General features: G+C 49.0%; 1 protein-coding gene across 5 annotated transcripts in view; it reads right to left on the reverse strand.

Moving 5' to 3' along the window:
- LOC144179100 (Friend leukemia integration 1 transcription factor-like) overlaps nt 1-17458 on the reverse strand; it is a 107330-nt gene that overhangs the window by 25230 nt on the left and 64642 nt on the right. For 4 of the 5 annotated variants that reach the window (XM_077707320.1, XM_077707319.1, XM_077707321.1 and 1 more), the window contains exons 3-4: nt 14653-14853; nt 11392-11475 (exon numbers count right to left, since the gene is read on the reverse strand). In XM_077707320.1, coding sequence (XP_077563446.1) covers nt 11392-11475; nt 14653-14853 — 285 coding nt within the window. The remainder of the gene's footprint in view (nt 1-11391; nt 11476-14652; nt 14854-17458) is intronic. The other variant, XM_077707323.1, reaches the window with a different exon arrangement.

A 17458-nucleotide genomic window follows, 5' to 3' on the forward strand; every position in this document is an offset into this window, starting at 1 on the left:
TAGTGCATACTTTGCTTCGCCCACAAAACGAAGGGTGATGTTAACAATTTGAGCACAAAATCTTGGGATCGCAGGTGTTTCGAGTCGACTCTGCACAGGGATTTCGACGCCCAGCCCTACGCGATGAAGTTTATTGTGATCACAAGCTGGTGAAGAGAGTTAATAATTATACCCCTGTCAACTGTCAAACGTTCCTTTTTAAGTGCAGTTACGCCAAGTGCATTTGGGCTCCTCGAATGACACTTTGGCTGCGCGCTGCTAAACGACGAAACGAAGTGCCCTTGGCCATGACGTCAGTGACGATAGAAGGTGTAATTATTACGCAAAATGACTTGAAACATATGTATCACGTGAGCAATAATGTAAACATTGTGCTGTGTTTGCATTATTCAAAATTGCAATCGGCGCATCACACAAGTCCACAAAAAAAGCGGAGTCGAGACGGCAACTGAACATCGGCGCTGATAGCTTCACTGTTACGAATCGCAGCAGCATTATAATTTGGGGAAAATTATCTAAAAGCGTGGAATATAACAGAGAAGGCTGAAACGGGAACACTGTAACCACAGGGCCACAAGAAGCCACCTACGAAAACGCCGCAGAGAACGGCCGCCATGGAGCAAAACGCCACCAGGCGGCACTGACACGTCGTTGAGAACGACGTTATTTTCTTGTTTTTCGTCGCCGATTCTCTTTTTGCAAAATAATTGAACAACACACCTATAATTAACTTATAACATTACTTAGTATCATCTAAACGCTCGCTGTTTCATCTTGTTTTTTCCCCATTTTTGACCCCTGCGGCCGAGACAACTCACTCAGCGAGCCGGCCCTGGTAAAGTGTGTTTCGGGACCCCACTCAGCTTAAAGTGCGTTCTGTGGTAAATGTCATTCGGTTTTGCCGCTTAGCTGCGCCTGAATGACATTTTAGCCGAGTGCGATCTCTGGAAGTGCACTTAAACAGACACGTTTGACAAGGGTATTAGTCTAAATTCTCAGGGGTAATGTTCATTCTGCTTCTCTTTTATTGTGCATTCATAGAGAGATTAGAGACCCTCCTTTGTCGAAAATTCACTCTTCAAGGCGATAATGGTAGATGTATTTCAACCTCTTGAGAGAAGAGATGTGAGATTTTTTTCTTAGGCGAGCTTTCTTGGTCTCGCTGATGGCGGTGTCGTAACCAAAATTCACCGCAGGAAAGCCGTCTTTACACAATTGGAGGGTACATGATATTGCTGCTGATGATGATAATGACAAAACAAGAAGAAGAAACGCTGCCCGTGATCGGACTCAAACCTGCGTTTCTCGCGTTATGAAGTCCACGTCTATCCGATTGCACCATCATCGCATTCGAGTCGCTCGATATTTCATTTGGGTAAGCTGAAATGGACTTTGGCCTTGGACTTTGGCAGTCTGGATTTTGGACTCTGGGAGCGTGGATGTTGGACTTTGATTTGACTCAGTTTGCATGGGAGGAAGCCTCGCGTTTAAGCCGCCTTTCTCCTGGGAAAGGGTATTTTATTTCGTGTTTAATTTTTATGTCACTCTTAGGATATGTAGCCATTCAATATTTGAAGTGAAAACGCATTGTCACGCCTTCTGTATTTAAGCGCTGCCTGCGCGGGTCGCTCGGTGAGATGGAGTTCAATTCTCTAGCTACCAGGAGAATACAAAAGCCTACTGAAAGATTGAATCGTCCGTTGTAACCTTAAGCCCTGTAGAAGATTACGAAATAACGCCTACATATACGTATGTGTGATCAAATACACATTAAATTTGTCATCAAATACTCATCAAATACTCATCGAATTTGTCATCAAATACTCATCAAATTTGTGTGATCGAATACTCATGATGAAATATTTGTACTTGAAGTATGAAAGCTAGCTGGCCGCCATTCAAAAATTTTATTCCTTCCCAGTCGAAAAAGACGACCAAAAAAATTCTGTAGATTGACGTATTTTCGCGTGTAATGCTGTCATTTTGTATTCTTGTCGTGTCGTGATTCTGGTGTTCTGTCGTATTTCTGTCCCGATTTTGATGTTCAGTCGTGCCGAATTCCTGTCTTGTCGTGATCCTGATGTTCCCCATCAATAGTTGCACATGGTTTGAATGGTATTGCCCATTGTGAAGAGTAGCGCAAATGGCAGTTCTGTTGTGACTACAGGAATGTTTGTCGTTGAGAAAATTGACCTTGTCGTTACGACAGAAATGTGTGTCGTACCAACAGATAACTTTGTCGTAACAACAGGACTTCTGTTCTCACAACAAAGTTTTTTGTCGCACGACAGGAATTCCTGCTATGTTTTTGCGGTATTCCTGTTGTGATTTTAGTCAGGGTTAGTTCTCCTAATTTCTTAAATTTACTGCTACTTCCAGAATATTTCCCGCAACTACATGCAATATTTCACCGATTCTCCCCAATACTTTCAAAAGATGTTCGACACAACGCGTGGCTCCTACAAAGCACGGTTAAGTTGTAACTGCACCACGGATTCTTCGCACATTTTTTTTTAAATTCTGAATGCCTCTTTAAGGAATATTTAGCGACGAAAAAGTACGGAGTCGACCAGAATATATCTGAATATAGACGGAAAAAATGACGTCTCTGCGATATCATTTCCCCGACCGAAAACAAAGACCCTTTCCCGGTTTCCGATATAGCGCAAGTACGAGTTGATTACCTGGAAAAGTATCATCAAACATTCATTGCGAGCCGAAGAGTCATAACGCTTTCCGTGTGAGCGAATAAGTATGGTTCGCCCGGTAGCCCATGGCGAGGCTGGCGTTCCTCTCCGCATTTGTCTGTCAAGGGTCGCATTTTTCAAGCAACACGACAGGCTTCTTAATTCTTAACATGTCCTTGCTGACAGGGCAGACTTCTGCTAGTCTTCCATATTATAACCGCTGTTTCGGCTTCGGCTTCAAATGTCGCGCCAAACTACAGACCTTGCCATCAATGTACTCATGACAGTATATTATGCCCGGTTGGTCACTTGATGTTGACCGTTTCCCACGAACTGCCACGACGGGCGTATAGCGGCTCCTAAACGGTCGGCGATGACACGGCTTCAGTCGCAGCGTTCGGGATCGACCGCCAGCACAGCTAACCGGTGTAAACGATGCGGGCTCGTGGATGTCGAGAATGCAAGTGATAGTTCAGTCTCATGATATCACCGTACACATCACCGCAAATGCGTGTACGACACGTGTGGCACGAGTAGCCAGGTAGCACGTGACATCCACTGTATATTTGCATATTGCACATATATACATCACGAGGTGGTTCACAAATCCACTATGAGAGCGTCAAGAGCTTCGACATAAAGCATAAAATAAAAATAAAAAAGTACTTATATATCACATTAGCTGACACGGTTTTTAAAGCGATGTCTGTAACGCGAAAACGCCGAAGTGAATTTAAAAAGTAAACGCTTCCCGCGGCAGGCATCAAACCTTGGACCATTGCGTTATGAGGCCGGCGTCTATCCGATTGCTTCATATCGACATAGTCGAAGTGGTTCGGAAAACTTAGACGACAGCCGAAGAATCCGCCACGAGAAAGCTTTGCGTTCAACCAGCGTCACCGTTAGACGGAATTGTGCACTATTTTGGCGTTCGCTTTCCGCTGGCCACTGTCCATGTCTCAATGCAACTACGTTTTTTTTATCGTTTCTTTTTCTTTTTCCTTAAATTAGCATACAGACTCGCGGGTCCACCAAACAAACAACCACACCGGTACAATTAACTTTCATTTCCTTAATTTACATCTCTCTTCGACACGCAATCACAGCGAACAGGTCCAACCCAAGGTCACAAATCGGGCGTGCCCGTCCAATAGCATTATTATTATTTTTTTTTTTTTTTGCTTAGCCTCGTAGCAGTCTACGCCGTCTCGACGATTGAGCAACTAAACTGCCTGCGCACACGATCCTCGCCCGGGTTACTCGCCGTAACCCGTAGCGCCGTTGGGAAGCGAGAGGCGACTCCGTTGGAACCAAGCACCGTCTCCGTCTCGCCTGGTTGCACAACCAAGGGCGCCGCATACAAAGAAGGGGTCGCCGGAGCCCAATAAATAGCCGGGGACTACACGCAGAACACACAAAAGGCAAATCAAGGCAGCAAATAGGAAGGAAACAGAATAAAAGGGATAAGACGGGGGTGTATATGTCCCGCGTATACAGCAAGGAGCACGGGACTCTGCCGAGGAAAGAAAGGTGGAGGATTCTCCCTAACGACGCCACCTAGAAAAGCCGGGCTTCGCATCTTCCTCCTCGCCATGTTCATTTCCCTCACCCGGGCCCGGCTGGATCGTGGCGTACTACTAGTGGCGTCAGCATCGATTTCCACCAATCAGAAGAACGAGTTTGGCTGCTCGGTTAGTGTACAACGGATAGCACAGTCCTTCGTATCGGGGTGGCTCGAAGGCTTGAAGGAAGACAAAAGGGAGGAGCGGGAGGCGGAGAGGGGAAGATGAAGGAGATGGGTGGAGCGGAGGAGAGCGATGCTATCGCGCAATCGAACTCGCGGAGAGCGCCGCCCCGTCGGGGCGCTGCGGCAGCCTCCGAAATCATCGCGGGTTCGTCGGGATCGGACCAGAGCGTTTAATGAAGTACACGCGGTGCCTCGGCTCTCTTTCCATTATAAGGCGCAGCAGTAAGCTAGGGAAGGCCTCTTCCCCGCGTCCCTACGAAGAGAAAGTTAGTGGATGCGGTGAGAAGGAAAAGAAAAGAAACGAGGAGACAGAAAGGGAGCATTGTTCACGGGCCGCTATCAGCACCTCAGTCGCCTTTCTACCCCGCTTTATTATTCAGGCCCACCCCGGCAGTTTTCAATATAAACGAGCCGCGTTTTGGGGTGCGAGCTGCCTCGCCGTGCAGCCGAAAGACTGCCTCGTCGTCCGGGCGCGATTCCCTTGGCTCCCGCGCTCGGGTATTTGCATAAGGGCGCGAGCTTTCGCCAACAGCGGTGCACGCGACGGGGTGGCGGACGCGGGAAAAGATCATCGGTGCGCGGCGCGGCATGCCGCGATCAAGACGGCACGTGCTGCGCCCCCCCCCCCCCCCCCCCCCCGCCCCGCAAAAACGAATGCGGTGATTGCCTAAACAAAAGATAAAGCGATGGTTGCATGGCAGAGGCGGGGGAGCAGCAGCGGCATGGGGAAAGGCGGTGAAGGATAGGGGAGACGCGATAGCGGTTATAGCGCGCAGGAACACCGCATAACGCGTTGGATTACCGAGGTTCTGTTCCCTTCATTTAATAAAAGGGGGCTCGTATGAAGGAGTGGTGTTATTGTTATCGGAGAGGCCTGCCCTTTTAACGCAGACACGGCAGTCAAGTCGACTCTGGAGCGCGAGTATTAGAGGCTTATTACTGCCTCGTTAAGCCTCAAGCGCTTGCCGAAACTCTTGGCGGTCGCGATGAAGGAGGGGAGAACGCGTTTTTAAACGCCACGAGTACGCGACCGCGATGGTGGAGGTAGTAGGGTTAACCACGGCATGGCAATGAGGGGGATTTACTCAGTGGATTTTCCGCGCCTCGGCTCTTCGGCGGCGGGGGGGGGGGGGGGGGGGGGATCAGGCGGAAACTTTCCATTTCTTCTGGGGCAAAAGTCTCGCGCATGCGCAATCTGCAAAACTTCTTTCGCGACGTGCCACGCGCTCATCTTTTTCTATGGGGAAAATAATTCTCCGCGCAGTTTTTGCAGCACGAGTTCAGTGTACCGTACGCTATACGCATTTGGCACAATATTCTTTTTTTGATGTTTTCTTTGCTCCGTGATTTTGCCACGCGTCACATCAAGGCTTAAAGATGGGAGGAGAGATGGAAGTCTGAGCGCACACGTTTAAGATTTGCAGCTTTGCTGCGTATACCCCAGAATTCATTACGACTAAAACTCCATTTCGGGCGGTTTTATTTGCCTTTGGCGCGCACGGCAAGGTTGCCCACGCCACTAGAAGGATTTAGGGCTTGGTCAAGTTGCTGAGTGATATTTTCTACCCTATTTTCCAGCATAACGTGTGTACGTTTATGGAAACAAACAAACTCAGCCACGTGAGTTACGGTTTGCACCGATATGCCCTGAACAGTCCTGTGCAAACCATACATCAGAACCTCAGTGTTATGTGTTGAAGCTTATGGTGCGAGATGTATATGAAAGCGTAGAACGCAGGGGCGCTATCCGGAGATGTTGAACCACGCTCGTGAACAACATTCCCCCCCCCCCCTAATTTCTCACTGCAATATTTAGGCTTACGTTTCAGGGAATATTATCGAAGAGCTTCTTTCTCACGCTCAAGTTGACTTTAAAACACGTCGAGGGCTTGCCAGTGCGTGATAGAACAACCACCCAACTAAAACGGTGACCGGAGTACAGGAATTCAAAACAGCGAAAACAACTGCTTTCATCAATCCTTCTTAAGAATGCAAGCTTTTTCGAGCGATGCTTATGCTGGTCGCGTTAAAATGTAGCACATGCGGCGAGTGAAAACGGAACAAAACACCAGCGAATCAAACAAGTAACGGCGGACAAAGCGCAACATACAAATGCTTATCTCCTTCCGAAAGCAACAAGGCAAAGAACGCGAGGCAACATGAACTAAGAACGAAGTTTGGCAGCACACACGCGAGCGGCGAAACACGGCGCCTCTATACGTGGCGAGCAAAAAAAGAAAAGGAAAGGAAAGGTAACGGCGAATAAAAATGGAGGCATGGCGGCGGCAAGGGGTCCGGGTCCCGGGCGAGCAAAGTGCCCCGGCGGCCGCAGCTTCCTTCCTGCAATTCGGACCCCGTTTTGCTGGCCATCGGACCCGGGGCCCTATCAGCAGCCACAGCCATCTATCGCGCCGGGCTCGCCTCGGGTTTCCTCCCCGGGTCGCTCCCCTCCACCAATCGCTGCGGCCCACGCTCCAAGACAAAGAAGGCAGCGCGTGCGCGCTTATATAGCTCGCCGGCCGGTCGAGGGCTTATCGCTGCCGACACCCCTTTTCGCAGTGCGAGCCCCGAGAGCGGACCGCGGAGTCAGAAGATCGTTTCACCGGGCCCGGTTTTGCTGTTGCGCCCGCACGCACCGGCCGGGGCGAGTTAGTGCTCTTGGAAGGGCGCTGACGACGGCCGCTTAGCCACGTCCGGAGAAAACGCCCGCTGGCCGAATACAAGGGGAGGGGGAAAAAGAGGGGGGATCGGGCAAGGCTTGCTCTCTGCGAATAGGCCTTTTTTTTTTTTTTTTTTTTTGTTACTCCGTCACAACGAGGCGTAGATCACGGCACGGCGAGTACGGATACTTTAAGGGTGCTGCACATGTAGTCTGGTTCCGAGGGAAGCAGGGCCACTGCTTCTGTACGGATGGTCACCCCAGCCAGACAGACCACTTCCGTATACTCGGGTACAAGTTAAGAAAGGCAATAATAGCTCATGTAGTGTATCTCTTGACGAAGCGACGGACCCGGGTGTTCACGCACGCGCACGTTTTCAAAGGAGATTGCGGTTAACATGACGTCGCCTATTTTGTGCGTGAGCTGCACTGGCCGAGCTTGAGTAGTTTCGCGTGGCTCCTGGAGAGCCGTGCTGCGCATTCGCGAGGAGCAGTGACGTCACGCGGCGCACAGAACGTTTCTCGCTGCCCGGCGTCTCACACACCCTACGCGCCCCAGCGTCTTCGCCGAGCTCCGTTCCCCACATGGCGGCCGGGTCCAATTGATGATCATGCGAGGAGTGGCCGGGTGTGGGACCGATGGCTCGGTCGTTGCAGCAACACCGGCGTGCGCCTGTGGAACCAGCTTAGCTCTGGGGCGATTGGTGACGCTGCGCCGGAGCCGCTTGATAGATATACATGTGCATGTCACATAATGCGTATACCGTGTGTGTGTGTGTCATTGAAGCAGCAATAAGCATGATAATCAAGCTAATCCTAGACAACCAGGAAAGCTAAGAATAACCAGCTGAACCTTAACTCACGCTACGTATATCCTGGCATAGCCGAGCTAAGCCACTGCTAATTTTTTACGAACCTAGTTTGTTTTTCGTCGCTGCAGTAATCTATAACAAGATTAAACGCGAGAAATCACGGAAACCACTTGTGTCACGTCAAAAACACTTACAGTAACGTGCTATTTGCGCCGCGTGAAAGCTTATTCTCTGCGGTGGTGAGGCGCAGGGGCAAGTTCTGTTGTCGTTCTCAAGTTGTAGCCGAATATGGCAAGTCAGCTGAAGCCGGGATACTTCTTCTTCAGCCCTGTTTAATTGCGCGATAGTAAGTATCAAGCATAATGTACCACCTCGCCCATATCAAGCGTTTGTTAATAAGAAAGCTTGAAGCACGCCGATACGTATTACACCAGAACGCAGGCGAAGCAGTAGAACTAGACACGTCGATGCGTCAGGAACATTGGAACCGCTACCCGAAGAGCTCCCTGAGCACAGCGGTGGTGTCCTGAATATGCGTCGCCCGCTGGCTTGTATGCGCGACTTCCCTTTTCGCTAGGTCATCCAGGTACACAAATGCGCTCGTGGTAGAATCGAGGACAACACGAACGAACGCTTTATTCAGCGCCTCCTTTAAATGAGTCGTGGGCGAGTTAAGCCCGTTCTACACGGTGCGAATTTCGCCTGCGAATTCGCAGCTGCGGCCACTCTCGCGCGGCAAAGCGATCCATTCTCGTTACTGTGGAATATTGACAAACGTTTTGAACAGTCCAACTTGTCTTGTGAACGCCGCTTGGCATTTGGCAGTTTCTCACAGCAGTTAAAATAGGAAAATAGATAGTTTTGCCGCACGAACGGTGCCGCAGCTGCGAATTCGCACGCGGAATTCGCACCATGTAGCACAGGCTTCCGCACGACCTTGTAACCTGTGCAATACGTTGCAGGAGTACCGGCCCATAGCGTATAACAACGCGCAGGCAACCGCGAATAGTGCACGGGAGTGTTACGTCTGGGATGCCTCTGTAATTCACCGCCTCTGTGCGAGGAAATGACCAGACCCTCGGAGCTCTCATTTCGTAGCTCCGGAAAATTTGACATCCCGAAAATAAAATTGACGTTTTTATACCCCCGGTGTAACAACTTCTGTGTGGCGCGTCAATTGAAGGCCGTCTTGGAATTGGTTTAGCCCACTTGGCAGTAAGAAAAAAGAGGGGGGGGGGGGGTTATATTATGAGCGCACTTTATAAGATCATCTTTTTGTTCTTTTTTTTTTCCTTTGTGGTACGGCAAAATGGCCCATCGTCGCGGTGACAGCAATCTTCGGACCCAATTAAGCATAGTGAGTATAGCTAGACACAGAAAAATAATCGGTTTTTCGTTATATGTAGGAAGTCAGTTTGTGGCCTCCTCCACTTTCCCTCCAGCCCCCTCCCCTACGTACGCCAGTTTCACATGGTCAATTCCTTAACGTCTGATTGCGAGAGCTTCGTTTTTCAGTATCATCGATAGAAAAATAATGGTTACGCTATTACCAGAAGGGCCGCCACGGGCCGGGTCGAGCTAATGGCTGCAGTAAATCAATGCCATTAACTAAGCCATTAATGGCTTAGCCACTTATGCAGCATGCTACCAGGAATGGCAGCTGCTCTATTTAAGCCAATCCTTCAACGTACCTTTTTTTTTATTTTTTTGCCATCAAAATCCGAACACCGGTCGTCGTCAAATAGTAAAACTCTCTCAGGCGCGTTCTCTCGTCCTGATCCACATCACATGCAGGGTCAGCTCAAGATTCAGCCCAACGAGTGAGCCGATAAATTTCAACATTTCAGCCGCGCTCTATGGCGTGTGTTTCGTTTGCCTCTATACAGACACTCGTGTTCATGTCCGTGATTGCGAGGGAGGACGTGCCAGACGTCTTATACTAAAATCATGATTACCAAACAGATGAACGTTTCCTGTTAAACACAGCTCTATAACGTCGAGTTGTTTAGTTCTTGTGCAACATATTTCATTAAAAAATTAAAGGAAGAATAAGCCTCACAATGTGGGAACACCAGAGTAGTATAAAATGCGATAGTGTTCGCGTCCATTGTAAAGCGCTTTTGGTGAGGAGCAAGATTTTACAGTGTGATGCTACTCCCCGCTATTTGTTTGAGAGCTATACGGTGTCATTTCCGCTCCCGATAAAAAAACAGTAAGCCCTCGTTACAACAAGCTCCTCGTATCAGAAAACAGGCTTCGTTGACATTGACATTGTTTTATTAAGTAGTTCAGTACAGTTTTTACAAAAACAGGGTTTTACAGAATGAGGTCCCATGGAAAAAACCCGACAGGGGGACCTCCCGTTATAGGCGATACGTCGTTAAATGTGGGAACGATTTGCTCCCTAGGCAACATGAGCCAATTCCAATAAAGCGATTTTGTTAAAAAGGGTTTACTGTATTTGTAAGGTTATTGCTCTAAACCGCCACCACGTACTTTTCCTGGGGCCAACCCGGGACTCCCAATACGTACCTCTGCTGCGTCAGCGATGTGCCTCACTGAACCGCAGAAGGCGCTGTATAGACAAAAAAAAATCCCGCAAATGTGCTATAGAGACCTCTTCTCTAGTTAAACATCACCCGCCGCGGTGGCTCAGTGGCTAAGGCGTTGTGCTGCTAAGCACGAGGTCGCGGGTTCGAATCCCGGCCACGGCGGCCGCTTTTCTGATGGAGGCGAAAAGCAAAAACGCCCGTGTGTACGAGATTTCGGCTCACGTTAAAGATCCCCAGGTGGTCAAAATTAATCCGGAGCCCTCCACTACGGCGCGCCTCATCGCCTGAGTTGCGTCGGCGCGTTAAACCCCCACAATCAATCATCTAGTTAATCATCGATAACATCTTGGTACGCTCTAGACTACTGCGCATGCGCAGTTAGACGATCATCTCGAGGGTGCCACTTAAGTCGGCGCTAGCACAGGCCAATGATTACACGGCAGTTTCCACTACGCGTAAGTCGGGAAGGTCAGGACTGCGGCTCGTACCTCGTTCTAGACTGAACTGCGCATGCGCGGTTATAGGCGTTCCTGTCGAGGGTGCCACTTGAATCGGCGCTAGCACAGCCTAATGATGACACGGCAGCTTCCACTACGCGCAAGTCGGGAAGGCCAGGACTGTGACTCGCGCCTCATTAGTGCTCACCTCGTACGCCGAAGCCCCAAGCCGCCGCCGTGGTCGCCTTAGCGCGGCAGCGCTCGCAGCGGGAGCGCAGCGGCGGCGTAAAGGGTCGCCGCGCCGTCGTCACATGCAGTGTCGCCCGACCAGCGCGGAAACCGCGGCTGACCGGCCCCGGACACGAGCGCACATACGACGAAGCCGGGGCCTCGCACAATTTCGCCCCTTTCTCTCTCTCTCTCTCTTTTTTTTTTACTTTTCCCGCCCCTTTTGCCTTCCCCGGCGAGGAATAAAGGCTGCGTTCGGCACGACTCACCGTCTTCGGCGGGCCTGCAGCCGGCATCGCTGCTGCCGGGACTGAAAGGGGCGTCCAGCGCGGGCCCTTTGATGAGGCCGGCATCTGAAATGGCCGATTGGCTTGTAAATTTCCAACGCGTTGACCAGGCGCGCTATACGAGTGTTCTCCCCCCTCTCCCGCGCTGCAGCTCCTGCCTCGCGGCCAGCCGCTGCTTGGTAGGCGAGCGCCCGTGCGCAGACGAGGCTCGCTCGACCGCGGTTCGCGCAGGTCGTATAAGCATCTGCGCAGGGGACGTATTTTTCCCGAGAGATTGCGGCGGGCATCAAAAGAGCGCTCATACTGGCGTGGATGGCGTCCTGTAATGTGCTATACCGCTGTTCCTTTTTTTTTTTTTTGTGCGTTACTAATATTCCGTGTCCTTTATTTATGCCGTGTTACTCCGCGTTCCTAAATCCCAGCCGACCATTTACACCTAGCTAATTACGGCTAACAGCGAAATATTAACAAAACCTACTATATCCCGCATAGTTTGGATATTCACGTAAACCTAAACTGCACGGGCGCTGTCACGGCGTCCTTATACAACCCACTTGAAGGAGGGATATTGTGAGGTAGCACAAGACATTTCAGATAGAGAATTCGACAACAATTTGTTTTTCTGCGCGGTCGCGGTTGCTATACGTCGTTTCAGCGTACCTGCCAGGAAACTACAGCATTTTTTTAAGGCAACATTTTCCCGTCTCGAGTCGCCATTTTGAATACATTTTGTGCGACGGCGATGCAACAGGTGGGCACCGTAAAACCTCGCGATTCCATAACGTAATAAATGGTATTGCTGCAAAATATCCGCACTGAATGAAACTTTCACCTCCAGTAACCGTAGTAAATTTACCTCCTCAGGTGGTAGACGCTGGTGCACTTTGTGCAAAAAAACCCGAAAGCACTGAACACGTTTTCATAGAGTGCTAAGATGCCACCTTTTTCTGGGATGTTCTACAGAGAACGATAAAGAAAGATGTTCCTGTAACGCCGCATGGGATACGTTTCTTGGCAGTGCAAAAGGACGCAACTTGGCGCTCCCGTATGGCCGTGCGCCACTGTGATGTGAATGCCATGACTGTGAGCAAGTATTTATCACAAAGTGTAACAAGTCTACTTGAAGTGTATCGTTTGCTAGAACCTGAACTGGAATGGTTATGTGTATTGGAAGAGCTTTCAACATTCGTTGTTTATTTCAAATCTTTCAGCCAACCAAAGTATGGGCGGCGGTTTTTAATCCGGCGTTCACGCATGTTCATTTGTAGCAAAAAGGTAATAAAGAAAAAAAAGAAAGAAGAAAGAAACAACAGGTGGTAGACGCTGAAGTAAATCGTAGTGACGAGATTTTTTTATTTATTTTTGGCCACATTGCTGAAGAGCGCAGAAATGCTCGTTGCTTTTCTTTTGAACTAATACGTAACTAATATGACGAAAGATGGTGGCATATTGCTCACGCTACCTTAAAATGCTGGCTCCTTAACGCCTAAAAGTCTAACACCAAAGGGCTTATGCTGACTGCATGGAAAAGGGGAGCTAAGAATGAATAGGCTCAGATCTCACTGTCAGGAGGGACATTACAGTACGCAATCCTCCTCGCCCATTACAGGCCCAAAGGGTTATACGAAAAGCCTCCCCTCCGTTGGCGCACATATCCTATACTACACGGACATCTGCGTCCATGATTGACCTTTACATCGCCTCCCGTGGCAGAAGTTTCTCCCCAGCCTTATTGAATGGCACGGGACTAATAACGCTTTATACGCCGCGAGACGGGTTTGGGAAAACGAAGACTATTAATGCTCAGGGCACGTTGCTGCTGCTGGAACGTCTGTAAGATGGAACGGTCATATATTCACACGGGAAGCGAAAAACAACCCTCCTGCCCTTTGATGTAGCATACCCTCTCCTCTGGCCGCTTTCCCTTTCTCTCACAATCCGAGGCGACGTTATGCCAAATAAATAAATAAATAAATAAATAAATAAATAAATAAATAAATAAATAAATAAATAAATAAATAAATAAATAAATAAATAAATAAATAAATAAATAAATAAATAAATAAATAAATAAATAAATAAATAAATAAATAAATAAATAAATAAATAAATAAATAAATAAATAAATAAATAAATAAATAGGTTGCGAGGGGTATGCCGACGAATATAAAGAAGGCATGACTCGTGTACTAGCCTAAGCTCAGTATTTAAGACAGCAGAAGCATCTTCTGGATTACTATTTATTAGTATTTTCGGTCTGCTTTGTTATGTACCAGTGCCACAGCAGTCGATACTCAAAACGAGTGACCTAAAACGCTCTTCGTTTTAGCAGCAAACTTCAGCAGATCGTGTAGTCTGTGAAACGTTTGATGAACCCCATATATCTGAATCTTTTGCACAGGTGTTTCAATTCAATCGAGAACGCCGTCCCATATATTGATGCGTATGCAGCACAACTGTGGATGAGGGTGAGTGTACCACAGCGCCCGTCTTGTCGGCTTTTTTTACGATTCCACGCGCAGCAAACGTCTTCGCGCGCCCTGCAAGTTGCGCGTGCAAGCCTGCCTCGGACAGATCACAACATATAGAACGGCCGGATCGCGGGCGCCTCGCTGACGGCTACGCATGACATTCGTAGATATTTATTTCCATCTTAATCGCAGCATTCGCGAAGCGAAAGTGTGTTTATTAACGTGCATTAATTCGTACACACCAAGAAGAACCGTACCTTGCTCGTTAGAAAAATTAGAATATTACCAATGTGGAGATAATTGTCTATTCACTCGTTCGCTAAGTTACTATTTGTTAATTTTGGTTGTTTGCTGGCTTGGGCGATGTTTGTGGAGTACCACGGATATTCTTAACTTCTCTTTCCTGGTGCAGCCATTTTATCAGTGCTCTGACTATAACTGGCGCAGTCTACAGGACGGTCCCACTGCGCATGCCAACATAGAACAAAACGTGTTTTGACCTTAAAGATAAAGAGGTTATAGGTTTGAAGTACACTGGGGCAGTCCGAATAACGCACGGCAGCGGATGAGCATGTCGAGGAAGTAACTGAGGCAGGATCCGCAAACCATACCGTGTCTGCAGCCATTTTGGGGAACACACAAAGGATGACGATGATGATGATGATGACAATGAAAGTTCTTATACGGCTGAGACTGACAGTAGATAATGAAGAGGGTGCATGGTGTCATCGTCTCTTCCAACGCACGCCCGAAGCGCGGATCCGAGACTCACCCAGCTTCCTCGAGGCCAAGAAGGTGTTGAGGATGTCGGCCGACCGTCCGTCCGTCCGCTCTCGGAACTGGGAGAGGGTGAGCGCGCACAGCTCGGTGCCGTTGTCCGGAAACCTGGCGGCGTCCAGCGCCGGCAGGCCGAACTTGCGGCTCACCCAGCACAGCCAGGCGGAGATGTCGCTGCCGTCCCATTGGCTCGGATCTGCGCCACGTGGACAACACGTTGTCGTAAGGAAGCAGGGGTGTGACAGGGTGGGTGTGTACACAATGTACACAGAGTGTACACTGTGTACGCTGTGTACACGGAGCACATCGCAGTTAATTGTATGCACAATTTAGTGTACGCAAGGCACATCATAGTACCTGTTTTTAACGAATGATCGCTTATAACAAAGCCAGTTGTCCTGATGACTTTTTATTACCAGGGTTTACTATATAAGTTTGTTTGAACACAGACTGCTGCACCATAAAATTATTGTATGACTTCCAAGAAGTGCACCATCGTCTTTAGAAGACGTTCGGGCAGTGACACCAAGAAGCTGCGCCTGTAGCGACTCCTAAAGCTTCCTGGTCGATATAGATGAGTTAATAGCAAACATACTCATTGCAGCAAAATCCATTCATTCGAAATCTCGCTTCACACGAAGTGTTTCACGGACCACACTGCAGCGCACAGGAGCAAGTCATACCTTGTTTTAACAAAGTATCGCTTATAACGAAGTCAATTCTTGGTCCCTACGACTTCGTTATAATGAGTATTTCTTTATTTTCATTTCAATCCATTCATTTTCCTCTATGGAGGTTTTGACCTTATCTCCGTGGACGAGTTCGAGGTTGAGGGCGGCGCTGAGGTCGGTTAACCGCTGTAACCTTTCAGCGGGGACACCCGTCATTTCTATTGCAAGTTTTACCGCAAAGGCACGGAACGAAATGTAGATTTCAAGCAAACTCTCCCTGAATTTGTATCAATAATTTGTATCAAATTGACATCAATAAACACAGTGTTTGCCAAATCTTTGTCAAATGATAAATTTGTCCGCCAAACAGCTACATCGCGCCTCTAAAACTTGCTCAGCATGGCGCGCAGAACAATTGGTCTCGGATATGTGGTAATTGGCAAGTTATTTCCACCGGCTAACGTCCACATATAATGCGCTACAAGTATGAAGTCCGTTTACGATGCCCATTAAAGGTTACGCCTTCGAAGTAACCTTCCAATTAACAAAAAACAAGTACTAACTCATTTATGCCCTCGTATCAATGATTTGGCGCCAGATCCAAGGCCACAGCTGTGGGATAGGTAAATCTACCAACGCAAAAGCCTGTTTAATTGTCCGAATAAAGGTTAGGTGTGGTTGAGTAAATGAGTTCCATCTGGAGGTGAGATTAGTGCTATAGTAAGCTACTTTTCCCGCGCCTGTTTTGAGACGAAAATTGGAGTTAAAAAGACGTTAACAAGAACGATTCTCTGCTAATTTCAATATATGCTGCTCAGGCAAAGGTGTTTGTTTTTGGGGAAGACGTCGCGTCGGGTTCCGGGTTGGCCACTCAGTCTTGCACATCCTGGTATGTACAATAAAGTCAAAACCAACAGCAATACATTTTCCATGTTGAAAACGATTTCCTCTTCTTTTTCCCACATGCCAACGCTTTAATGATATTATCAGATTTTGTGCGCTGCAAACTTCTATCGGGAACATAAGGCGACAAAAAAACATGTCTTTGTTCGGGCTCATGAATATGTTACTCATAACACTTCCCAGTTAGTTTACAGGTTGTTTTTATTCAGTACCAAACCAGCCCAGGGGCAGCTGGCACGTAGTAGTGGTGACGTTCCCGTTACGGCGCTTGAGTAAGCTTCCAATCGTTGCGGAGCTCACGAATACAACTCCCGCCAAAACTACTCCGACCATGCGTCACGTGCCAGCCGCCAGCTCACCTCGTTACCAGGGTCAACGCCGTTTCCGAGCAGAGGGATAAAAGGTGAGACAGCGGCGGTCCATTCAACACATTGATTACGGCAGAACGCTTCCTCACAAAACAGGCGCCCTTTTGCGGCTCAACAGGTGACATCATCGGCGGCAGGTGAAGAAGAGGCATGCGTGCGACACACAGAGACCGCGTGGGCGGCACAACGCATCCACCGAGTGGTCCCTTTATTACGGCAGCGGCCGTGAGTCAGGCGAAGGACCGTGATTCAGTGGCCGCTCAGGTGTGACGCCGGCGTGACTGACGCTGACCGTGATCTCCGCCAACGGCGCGCGCACTAGCTTGGATCCATTAGCGCCCTTTTTTTATCGGAGGAGGAGAGCTCTCCGAGGAAGAAACCAACGTACATTAAAGAAAGACGGAGGAAACGGGGGTTAGAAAGCCGCAAAAAGCAGCAGTAGCGGTAGCAGCAGCAACTGCAGGTGCAGAGTGCGCAAATAGCCGATGGGGCATAGCGTCGACTACCTACGCATTCTTTCGTGAACGGTGGTTGGGCGCGTGCTCACGACGGCGATCAGTCTCTGATGAGGAAGGGGAGGGGGCACTCGCAGCACGAGTGCGCGTATGAGTCTAGAGTTAGCTATTTCGCCGTGCTTACGCCCGCCACTGAACTCGGTCGGCGAGTGCGCTTGTTTTTGCGCCTACAACCGCCAGGTTTAGCATTCCAATCGGGTCGCCCCGTTGGGCGCTGGCGCACTAGGAGCCCTCCCACCGCTCCGGCATTCCACAACCATTTGGGACAGCCACCCGTCTGACCCTCGCTCGCTTAAAGTGGTGGAGGGGGCATTCCGCGAGACATTCCAAGCAGCCCCAACGTC

This window comes from Haemaphysalis longicornis, unplaced genomic scaffold (genome assembly GCF_048455015.1).
Source record: "Haemaphysalis longicornis isolate Haplotype H1 unplaced genomic scaffold, Haemaphysalis longicornis Haplotype H1 scaffold_4, whole genome shotgun sequence".
Classification (NCBI taxonomy): Eukaryota; Metazoa; Arthropoda; class Arachnida; order Ixodida; family Ixodidae; genus Haemaphysalis; species Haemaphysalis longicornis.